This window comes from Talpa europaea (genome assembly GCF_964194135.1).
Source record: "Talpa europaea genome assembly, chromosome: 1".
In the NCBI taxonomy this organism is placed as follows: domain Eukaryota; kingdom Metazoa; phylum Chordata; class Mammalia; order Eulipotyphla; family Talpidae; genus Talpa; species Talpa europaea.
In genome coordinates, this window is record NC_140073.1 from 42,800,839 (window position 1) to 42,812,612 (window position 11,774).

At 43.6% G+C, this 11,774-nt stretch overlaps 1 protein-coding gene across 1 annotated transcript; it reads right to left on the minus strand.

The window, feature by feature from the left end:
- Nucleotides 1-965: 965 nt before the first annotated feature.
- Nucleotides 966-11,425, minus strand: LOC311178218 (tripartite motif-containing protein 5-like; the record flags this gene model as incomplete). The annotated part of the gene is made up of 6 exons (XM_084244623.1): nt 966-1,561; nt 2,138-2,238; nt 4,134-4,156; nt 8,227-8,457; nt 9,366-9,461; nt 11,003-11,425. The coding sequence occupies 6 exons, from the start codon at nt 11,423-11,425 to the stop codon at nt 966-968; spliced, it is 1,470 nt and encodes a 489-aa protein (XP_084100749.1).
- Nucleotides 11,426-11,774: the final 349 nt, after the last annotated feature.

Below are 11,774 nucleotides of genomic sequence, written 5' to 3' on the forward strand. Positions count from 1 at the left end.
ATTACGTTTCTCACAAGGTGGGGCAGTTGTGGTTTTTTTGACCAACATTAGTTTAAGAAAACCTAGAAGCAACTATAAACCAGAGACACACTGGGGAGGGTGGGAAGAGGAGGAAGTAGGATCAAAACAAGGGAGGTGGGAGCTGTATGGGGACTATAACCAAGATGAAAATGCACACATTGTGCAAAAATGACAAATGATGTAAAAAATGTATATAATGAAAAAAAATAAAAATGAAGAAAATTTACACAGCTTTTAAGTATTTATTCCAGTTTAAACTGCTGGTATGTGGAGTGACAAGACTTGAATTTAAACACTCTGGGGGCCTCGCTGGTGGCAAGGCGGTTGAGCGCCATACTGTGAAGCTGTCCGCATCCTCTGCAGCGCTGGTTCAATCCCGGCCCGCCGGTGAGAATCCCACATGGCACAGCAGACCTCTCCTGTCTCACCTGCTGCTCCCCTCAGCAGTGTACTTCAGTCACTCTGTCTGTTCTGTTCCCCACTCTGTCTCAGGTGAATCCTCTGACCCTCCCATGCATCTGGCCTGCACCCCGGTTCATGTATAAATAAATAAATCTTTAAAAAAAATTTTCAAAAAAAAACACTCTGGACACAACTTCCTCTTTTAGTACCTATCATTTATGATATTGACTACTTAACGCCTTCATTTTCTCAGTCAGTGGCAGAGAAAATGAGATCCCAAATATTTGACAGAGGGCAGGAGGCCTCATTTTTCTCGGGAGAACAGAAATTGATAAATTAAGAGTTTTTCCTAACGTGCATGATATTTAGGAAAAATCTGACACAGGGCAAGTGATACAACCTATTGATAAATAAAGGATGTCAAATGCAAAAGAAAGGAGGCAGCAAGGAAAAGGTGGCAGAATGCTGGAAATAAGCTCAGTGTCTTAGATGCCCCCAAGGCAAATGGCACTCCAGGGAAGTGCAAGAGGCCTCAAGAAGGCTCAAGGGCCTGGTTCACAAATAGTCATGGGGAATGTGCAATTCAGAGGATTCAAATATGGAACAATACTCTTAGGAAAGCAACACTTGGAGTATTCATAGATGTGTGACCCATGGTTTGTGACGTTGTAAAAGGAGACAGTGCCCGCCTCATAGTCTAGAAAAACCCCAATACGACTGGGAGGGACAGTCACGGAAAGAAACAACATCTTGGGTTTACGGGAGTGAGTTTCCTCATCATAAACACAATACCTTGATCCATTCAATAACCCTATAGCCCACATGGAATTTGTAGGCTGTAATCCAGCATTAAAATCTTCTGCAAAAATGAGTTTATCAACTCTCGCGGCAAACAGCCCTGCACGTGAATGATAATGGGTTTCCCCACACACCCCCAGGATCCAGGAACGTTTTTTGGATACATCTACCTCCCAGTAATGTTTCCCACTTGTGATAAGTGGTGATCCCACGACAGAATAATCATAATAGCAATTCCCATTTCTAACTGGATAGCAGCCACCCAAATATCTCACTTCTCTCTTATTTGCAGAAATTGCAACACTGTGTCCATTGCTGGTCTGATTCACGGTGACATCAACTGCAGAAAAATTAAAGGTTTGGGTGAGGGACAGGAAGTGTCCTTATACATGACATTGTGAGAAGAATCATGAGAATAACTTAGCAGGAAATGGAAAGAATTTTGGTTTTAGGGAGAAATAAAACACTGCAGACTCAGTCTGTGTGTTAGAATGAGAAACAGTAGTTTTAAAATATTAGCGCTACTAGAAATCAAAAACTTCAGAAAGATGAAGTGAACAGAGTAGAGAAGTTTGATGACACGAAGATTTATCCTTACCCCAGTAGCATCGCACACTCGCCAGGTCTGAAATGATTAAAAAAAAAATCTAAACTGTTAAATATTAAACGAAGGACACAGCACTGCACTATCTCCTCTCCAGATTAAGGGAAGTTCCTGGAACTATGGCAGGGAGTAAACTAGTAAATAAGGGTAGTGCTCACTTCTGGCCAATCCCCACTCAACAGGACATTTCCTCAGCCACGGTCTCCAGTGCCCCCAGCATCACTGTCCACACCTAAAAGCTGCGTTTCTTCCTCACTTGGTCCCTGCCATTGCAACACCCCCCAGTCGCCCAGCCGGCTGACCAGGCCTCACCAGCAAGCCCTCGCAGTATCCCTTTCAGATCCGGAGCTTGGTACACAAGTCTTGGTTGTTCCGGAAAAGTTTTTGGCTCCCTCAGCGTGAAATCCCAACACCTAGAATGAGAAACATAGATCCCCACACCTCTAATATTGTCCTGTTGAAACTACTGACTTCTTATCTCTTCACTCCAAGCAATGCACTTCAACTCTTACCTGGAAACTATGAGAAAAAAAAGAGTAAATGTTGACCTCAGAGTCAGAAAAAAAGGGGCTCTGTCTACCTCTCTGTGACTCTGGGAATGTCTTGACTTCTCAAGAGCAGATTCTTCCTTACAAAGTTAAATCATTAATATCTATCCCTCTACTTGCTAGAAACCATATAATTATGTGTAATAACAGACTTGACAAAATAAAACTTTATTACCTTAAAAAAGGAATGTGTGGAAAAGTCACCATATGCATTTGGGATCCAGAGAGAAAAACAGAAAGGAAGTCTCCAGAACCTGGCTCCTGGGTGTCTGAGCTACATCAAGTTTGGGAACACTCCCTGGAGACAACCAAGATTTCAAACTCTACTCCCCACTAGGGAGGCCCTCAGAATAACATTTAAGACTCAGGCTCCCTGAGAATAATTGCAAACATTTGGAAAAGAATTCATGATGATCTCCAGCCGAACAGTGGTCTGGATTTTATGTGTTCAGAAAGAGGTCGATGCTGCCAGTAGGTATGAATTTAAAGTAAGATGCTGCCTCTTGACACTTGAGGCCAGAGTATGTGAGGAGATGAATCAGTTTCTTACAGCAGGGCCCAAATATCCCACGAGATAGTCTATGAAAAATAGATATAAAGGTATTGTTGCTAATTCTGGGTGCTTGGCAGAAAAAGATCTGGGTTTCCCCCTAAAAAAGTCAAGCACCTATGACATGCAAGAACCCTACATACAAGCACACAGAGTGAATAAAATTTATGAGGTTACAGAGGTCTGATAACTCAAAGGCTTGATTTTTTTTGTTATTAATTTTTCTTATATCATTGTAGTTTCCATGGTTCTCCCACCCCATATCACTTCTGAACCATCACCATATTCCCTTGTACTCTTACCTCCCCTGTTTTGCTATATGCCTCAGATCTATGGTCAGCTTGCTAGTTTTGACTTTTTCTCCACCTTTCATTTGGTTTCTCTACATTCCACGTATAAGAGAGACCATTGGTATTTATCTTTTTCCTTCTGACTGATTTTGGCTAGCATAATCCTTTTCCAGCTCCATCTATATTGCTGTAAATAGTAGTATGTTTGTCTGTTTTGATCATTGAATAATAGTCCATTGTATACATATACCACAACTTTTTGATCCATTCATCTATTTTGGGGTATTTGGGTTGTTTCCATATCCTGGCTATGGTAAACAGTGCTGCGATAAACATAGGAGCGCAATTTTCCTTTCAAATTAGTGTTTTTGTGTTCTTTGGGTAGATTCCTAGGAGTGGGATCACTGGATCAGATGAAGATAAGGTTTTAGTGTTCTAAGGAAGCTCCACACAGCTTTCCATAGTGGCTGCACCAGTTTACCATTCCCCGAGCATTGTAATATTGTTCCTTTATATCCACATCCTTTCCAGCATGTGTTGATTCCTTTTTTTTTTTTTTTTTTTGGTGCGGGCATTCACACTAGAGTGAGGTGGAATCTCATTGCAGTTTTGATTTGGATTTCCCTGGTAACTAGTGATGCTGAACATTTTTTCATATGCTTATTAGCCATTTGTGAAATGGTTTATCTTTAAAGCTACTACTGACCCAAACTTGTCAGCTTCCTACCATCCCCATTCCTTTCCATAGTATCTGGTCCATTCGCAACTCATTTTTTATAAACAGAAATTTAAGACAAATGTATACCCATATTTCCCTGCCCACAATGATGCTTCATTGTTAGTGAACACCAGAGTACTCTAAAAAGCATTAAACATCTCTCCACAGCACAAAAAGACCATCGCTGGCCTCCCACACATACCTTTGTATGATGTCAGTCACATCCTAGGTGAAAAAGAAAAAATAAATCAATTAATTAAAAAAAAAAACATGAGTCAAGAAGTAATAGGTTCTCCCCACTTATAAGGCCTCATCACATCTCCTAGGCCCCCTGATTAGGTGGGGTAGAGTTGGTCCCATTGTCAGGGACAAATGCAAAGGTAAGACCTAGGCCAGACATTCCAGAACTCATGTGATGCTGTCAGGTTTCCCAAGAGGTAGAAACAGTTTTGACTCTTGTGGAAGTCAAGTATGTATCTGGAGATGAGACGTACTGTAAGGAAAACTAGAAACCCATGATTTTATTCCCCAAATGCAGACTCCCTCTGAGATGATTGAACAATTAATGGGTCTTTCATGTATTCAGCAGAAATGGAATGTGTATGCTACCATTTGTCAAGCTTTATGCCAGGCTTAGGGGAATTTAAAAAATTATAATATTCTTCAAGAAGTTTGCATGACTTTTTATGAGGTGCACACAGACACCATTAATGTAGGTGCTTTTCCTGTCTCTCTCTCCTCACGTTAAACTCACTCTACAAATGACTTCATCCATTCCCTTGAATTCTACCCACACATATGTGCCATCAATTTATATTTTTTCTCAACTTTTTCTCTAAACTGCAGATTAATATATTCATTAGAAAAGTAACAGAAAGCAATAACTTAGAATGTCTCATCTGTAACTTCACCAAGCTGTTAAATCAATGCAAGAAAAAAAAAAGCGCACACACACACACATATTCCAAGGGTAAACAGAAAAAAAATTGCAAAAAAGTTGAAAATAAGTTGGATTGAATGAAAATAAAAACGAAACAATAATAATATATGGAATACAGTTAAAGCAATACATTTATATTATTAAACACTAAACCAGAAAAGATGTTTTCTAAATTTCCATTTTAAGAAACTAGAAAAGCAACAGCAAGATAACCACATACAACACACACAACAATTATGTAGAGAACAGAAACGAATGATTAAACATAAAAGAAATCAATGAAATATAAAAGTTTGTTCTATAAAAATGTCAATAAAATCGACTAGACATTAACTAAGAAAAAAGGGAAAAAGCAAATCACCACAATTAAAAATAGAACAGGGCAAAAGAGAGCCCAGCACTCTAGTGATTTTTTTTAATCATGGGGACTGCAGAGAATTTCAATCTGCAAGTTCTCTCTCTCTCTCTCTCTCTCTCTCTCTCTCCTCCTTTCCTTTTCATATTATCCTTAAAAATCCTTATTTTTTTCACAATACAGGATCTCTCTCCTCATTGTGGTCACCATAGTTTTCCAACCACCAAAGGGCCCACAGCCTTCCACACTGCCCACATGGGGATATTTCCCCACCATTCTCTACCCTGACGTCCAACCCCAAACACCACCCCCCACCAGAGACACACAGGGTCTCGATACGACTGCAGTGACTTTCTGAAGGAACACAGCCAAGGCACCTAGGAGAGCTTCAGAGTCCTGTATCTCATGGGCCACCAGGAGAGAACCCAGGAGAGCAACTGGGCCTTGGCATACACTTTAAAAATGCAGGAGGGGTGCCAGTCCTGCTTCTGGAGGGCCTACCGGCATTTTTTTTTGGGGGGGGTCCTACTTCAGATTGCTAGTTTTGTTACTTCTGCAACTTTTGCTGTTTAGGGGACTTTTAGCTGCCTCCCTCCTACGCCTGCTGTTCTCTTTTGCCTTCCAGCACTTTGGCAAACCAATTAAAAACTTTTCAGCACACCATTTGGGTTGCTTTTCCTTTATGGACCAGGTAACAAGAACCCCTAGAATAAACAACATGGGTTATTCCTCTTTTCAGTTTGGAGTTCCTGTTAAGCCCCTTGGTTTTGCTTGGTATCAAGGGGACATTACAGTGAATACTATAGGAATTGAAGGGATAATAAAGAATTATTATGAATATCTTTGCATCTACAAAGCACATAACTTAGACAAACTCCTATGAAGACACACATTGCCAAAAACTGACACAAAAATTTGTTTAAAAAATTAAAACAAATAAATTATTATTTAGTTACATACATATATAATTATATATACACATATATGTATCCTTTTACACAAATAGGCCAGAATAAAACATCATTTGTGAATTCTACTGAATAATTAAAAATAAATACCAGGACTTCAATAATTCTTCTCAGAAAACAGAAAAACAAGGGGGAATAGCTCTACTCAACACATGAGGAGGAAAAATGCATGTGAAGACTCTGAAGTACATTTGTTCATCTGGACTAAGTTGGATCACTTCATTTAACTAATAAATGCATACATAACACTAGCACGCAATAACGGAGGGATATCAAATACACCTGAATAAAATGCATCTTCGATCCAAGCTCACACAATTGCATTGTACTTGACACATTAATAAAAATGAGGTTTTCCCCTTGTTATTTATGCATTCACTTATTCCTATAAATGCAGGAAGCACACTGCAGAGCAAAAGAACCTTAGTGTCACACCACAACCAGCACAGCAATATAGAAGGGGAGGGAAATCTGCCCTAATTGTTCTCATGTCTCACATGCTGGGGCTTCTTTTGAGATCTTACGGTAACAGGGTGGTCCCCAGGAAAGGGGGAGGTTCCAAGTTCCCTGCCCCACCCAATGGAGGGTGGAGCTACAGAGAAGAGAAGGAAGGAAGCAGGATGGGGCCAGAAGGAGACCTGGAGGAGGCACATGGCGCAGAGACTCGTGAAGAAACTGCACTTGCCTTTTGATCGTAGACTGGGTGACAAAGATGTGTGAGAGACCCGTGGGGAGGAGACAGTGGCAGCTTTTACATTGATTTTGTTTTGTTCTTTTCCTTCTGGGCTTGTCTGGTTGTTTCTGACACTTTTCTGTGGGTCCCCACTGGAAGGTGCTTTGGACTTGTGCCAGACTCTGGGGCCTTGCTCTGGGCCTATCCTGTTTCGGTGGACTTTTAACCACGAGGGGATGGGCAACTGTGGGTGCTTGATTTGAAAACGATATTCTTTGTCTTTCCTGTATTGTTTCCTAATTGTATTTAAAGTTCCTTCCCATTAAAGTCTCATATGTTTTGGGGCCTCACCGGTGGTGTTATAGGACAGGGAGAGGGGCAGCCCAAAACCCCGCAAACCTGCCTATTCTAAATGGGTTCTGCCATCCGCCGCATCAACACAAAACATAGGAGACTTTAATGAAAAGGAACTTTAATAAAACTAGGAAACAATACAGGTAAGGCAAAGAGTCTAGTTTCTAAATGAAGCACCCAAAGTTACCCGTCCCCTCGTGGGTAAAAGTCCATCCATATGGGATCGGCCCAGAACAAGGCCCCAAAGCCTGCTACAAGTCTAAAGCATCTTCCAGTGGGGACCCACAGAAAAGGGTCACAAACAACCGGACAAGCCCGGAAGGAAAAGAGCAAAATCAACATTAAGATAAAAGCTGCCATGGTCACCTCCCCACGGGTCTCACCCACATCTGTGTCACCCAGTCCACGACCAAAAGACAAGCACAGTTTCTTTACGTGTCTCTAGGCTCCAAGCGCCTCCTCCAGGTCTCCTGGCTCCATCCTGCTTCCTTCCTCAGTCTCTTCTGCAGCTTCTCCTCTTCCTGCTCAGCTCCACCCTTCCTTGGGTGGGGCAGGGAACCTGGAACCTCCCCCTTTCCTGGGGACCACCCTGTTACAGTGGCACAGTGGTTGAGCGCTGGTTTGTGAAGCTCCCCATAGCCTCTGCGGCGCCGGTTCGATCCCTGGCTGCTGCCCAGCCACCGAAGGAGGGTCCCACATGGCGCGCAGACCACTCCTGCCACCCGCTGCTCCCCTCAGCAGTGTACTTCGGTCCTTCTGCCTGCTCTGCTCCCCGCTCTGGCTCTGGTGAATTCTCTCACCCTCCCGCGCTTCTGACTATACCCAGTGCTTGTATAAACAAACAAACAAACAAACAAACAAATAAATAAAAATACATGCCTCTTTAAAAAAATAAATAAATAAAGTCTCATATGTTTTGTATTGATGAGGCGGATGGCAGAACCTATTTAGAGCAGGCAGGTTTGCGGGGTCTGGGCTGCCCCTCTCCCTGTCCTATAACATTACCTGCAGCATGTCTATGTCTGACGCTTCCAATCGATGCTCCAGATCTGAGCTGAGAACGTCTATCAACTGGCACTGCTGAACGAGCTCACTCTCATCCTGTTCCAGTTTATGGAGAATGACTTCTTCCTCCTTATTCAGGTTTTGCAGCTCCGTCTGCTCCGCGGAGTCCAGGAGACCTCTCAGTTCTGCAAATTCAGCCTGGACACGTTGTCTCTTCTTTTGTATTTGGCTCTTAGGATGGAGAAAAGAGAGAGGTGGTACTCAACCCATCAGGCAGAGACTAGGAACCAGAACCAGCACCACTGTAAAAGTTAAGTTCTCACAGCAAAGTGAGACAGAGCAAGAGAACAATTCTTTTTTTATTTTAAATTTATTTATTTTTATTTATTTATACAAGTACTGGGTACAGTCAGAAGCACGGGAGGGTGAGAGAATTCACCAGAGCCAGAGCGGGGAGCAGAGCAGGCAGAAGGACCGAAGTACACTGCTGAGGGGAGCAGCGGGCGGCAAGAGAGGTCTGCGTGCCATGTGGGACCCTCCTCTGGTGGCCGGGGAGCAGCCGGGGATCGAACCGGCGCTGCAGAGGCTGTGGGCAGCTTCGTAACCCAGCGCTCAACCGCTGTGCCACCGGGGAGGCCCAAGAGAATAATTGTTAAAGAGGCTCTTCACCTACTACTTCCCCTCTATTATATTCCAAAATAATTCCCTCACATCTGCAGCACTGAGTCCAACCCTGAGCCAAACAGAGCAACTGGCTAGTCTCCACGTTCACACAGCTGGACTACTCCTGACAGCACCACTCACCCTCTGCCCAAGTGGAACACTGGCCCAGAGCCATGGCCGAACAGCTTCCCCCAGGAGAGTCAAAGACTCAAACACATGATGGGTATGGAACAGAGACTGCACTGCCGTCATGGCCAGTGTCCCTCCATATGAACCTTCCCTCCAAAGACCCATTCACCTGTGCCAGGTTCACTTTTCAATCCCCTCCTCCATCAGGGAAATGATGAAGAGAAGGATAATCAAATCACTGTGGGATTGTTAATGATCCAATAACAAAAAGGTAGGAAGTTCCTCATGTTATCAGCCAAATTCTACCATATTTCTGTCTAAATCCCTCAGAAAGAGCCTACTCCTACCTTCCAGGAAATTCTCCTTTTTGTGACTTGAGCTTCCAAATGTCCAGCTTTCTGCAGCTTTTCCCTCATCTGCTCAAGGGCACTCTGGAGCTTCTCCTGTGAGAGGGGAATCAAGCCAGCATCAAGCAATGGGCTTTTTCAACATCTGAATACAGGTCATGGAGGAAGTAATCAGATGATCTCTAAACATAAGAGTCACAGAAACTGAAAATATCAATGAGAACCTACAACTTAGAAGAAAATCTGAAGTATGAAAGTATTAAGTCAAGCAGAAGTCTGAGAGAAGTCACCATCCCTTCCCCAAGACAGGATGACTCTATTTGTCCTAGTGGAGAAATTTGATCCTGCAGCAAAGAAACAACATCTCAATCTACCCAGTCCCTCAGTTACCCTTCATGTACAAAGGGAATGATGGGTTTTCATGGGTGCTAGCACCCCCTCCCCCATTTAACACATGGTTCAAAACATCTACTTCTGACTCTAAATAAGGCTCTTGTAATCAGGCTGGAGGCACAGAAATGTCCACCACCTTGGGAGGTGAGCCTAGTGTTTCTCTTCCCCCAAAAGGTTTAGATAGGCTTGTTCCAAGCTGGAAAATTTCAATTTGTGTCCTCCTATTAGGTAGAACTAAGGTAAAACAAATTTTTGTGAGTCTCATGAGGAAGTGTTATCTTAAAGAGAAGACCTAGACTTAGCAACATCTCAAGAAATAAATTATTTTTTTAATTTTATTTATTTATTTATGCACAGAAGAACTGGGGTATAGGCCAGAGATGAAGGGGATGAGAGCATTCATCAGAAACAGAGTGAGGAGCAGTGGGCGAGACAGAAGTCTGCTGTGCCATGTGTGGGTCAGCTCCCCGGCCCATGATCGAACTCAGACCATTGTGATGATAGCGCTGACACGTAACCCCTACGCCATTAGGTAGGCCCCCCCAAAAAACTTTTTACGGAAAAAACCTATCTCATGGCAAGACAAATATCCAAAGGCAAGGTTGTATCATATGATATTGTCCCCTCCTGATCCCAGAGACCCCCTCTTCCCTCCTTGACACCCAAGGTTCCTAATCCATCCAGTTATAAATACCGGATCTGGGCCTCCCTCATAGCACAGGGGCTAAAGTCTCAGGGCTATCAAGTCATCCCCAGCCACTGTGGCATGAGTTCAATCCCCGGCCAGGGAGGTGACCCACATGGAGCAGCAGACCTCTCCTGTCTCGCCCACTGCTCCCCTCAGCAGTGTATTTCAGTTAGTCTGCCTGTTCTGCCCTCCACACTATCTCTCTCCTCTCACCCCCTGCAATTCTGGCCTGTACCCCAGTTCTTGTATGCATAAATAAATAAATCTTTACAAACAAACACTGGATCTATCCCATTTTATTTCAGTATTTACAGTCACATAAATTCTCCATGTGTACATTATTAAATATGGTTTTTTTCTCCTTCTAATCTGTCTGAAGTTAATCTTGTTGCTCATCCAGCCCTGGAATGTAGAGGAGTGAGGAAATCTTCCCCTCTATCAACACCACAGGAAGAAAAGAGACCACAGACCTCTGAGCTATGGTGACAAGGAAACCAAGAGGAGATTTCCCATCAACTGTATATTCTGCTGTTTTAACTGCATTCTGCTCTCCTACCTTCTTCTCCTGGACAATCTCCTCAATGAGGAAGGTCTGGTGACCACGGTGCTCCTGAGACCTCTCACAAAGCCAGCAAATGACTTGCCCATCCTGCTTACAGTAGAGCAGGAGTTTCTCTCCATGGCGCACACAGAGCTCTTTCTTCTGCTCCCCCTCTGGGCTCATCTTGACTCCTCTGAGTTGCTCCGCTATGTTGGCCAGATGCCGATTAGGCCGCAGGTGCCCAGGCTCGTAACTGATTCTGCACACAGGGCAGCTGCTCTTCTCTTCCTGGGTTGTCGCAGACCCTTTGTTGTTTGCAGTAATGCAGGCTTGGCAGAAGCTGTGGCCACAGTCTAGGCTTAGGGGCTCTTTCAAGAGGTGCAGGCAGATGGGGCAGGTCACCTCCTCCTGGATGCTCACTAAGATGTTTGATGCCATAGCAGTTGCCCCTGCTGCTCGCTATCCTGGCTTGAGTCTCTTGCTCACAGATCCCTGTATATTTGAGAAGGTTGTATTGGAACAATTGAGAAAGCCAGGATACAATTCTAATTGTATAGAAAACAAGGATAGGCTAAGATAAAATATTTAAGGAAAAAAAAGGGGAGGGTCTCCCTTGTGATGCAAGGGGTTAAGCACAGCACTATGAAGCTATCTGCAGCCACTGCAGCAGAGTTTGATCTCAGGCCCAGGCACCTACCCACATAGTGCAGACCTCTCCTGTCTCATCCACTGCTCCGCCTCAGCAGTGTATTTCATGAGATCCTCCTGTTCTGCTCCCCATTCTGTC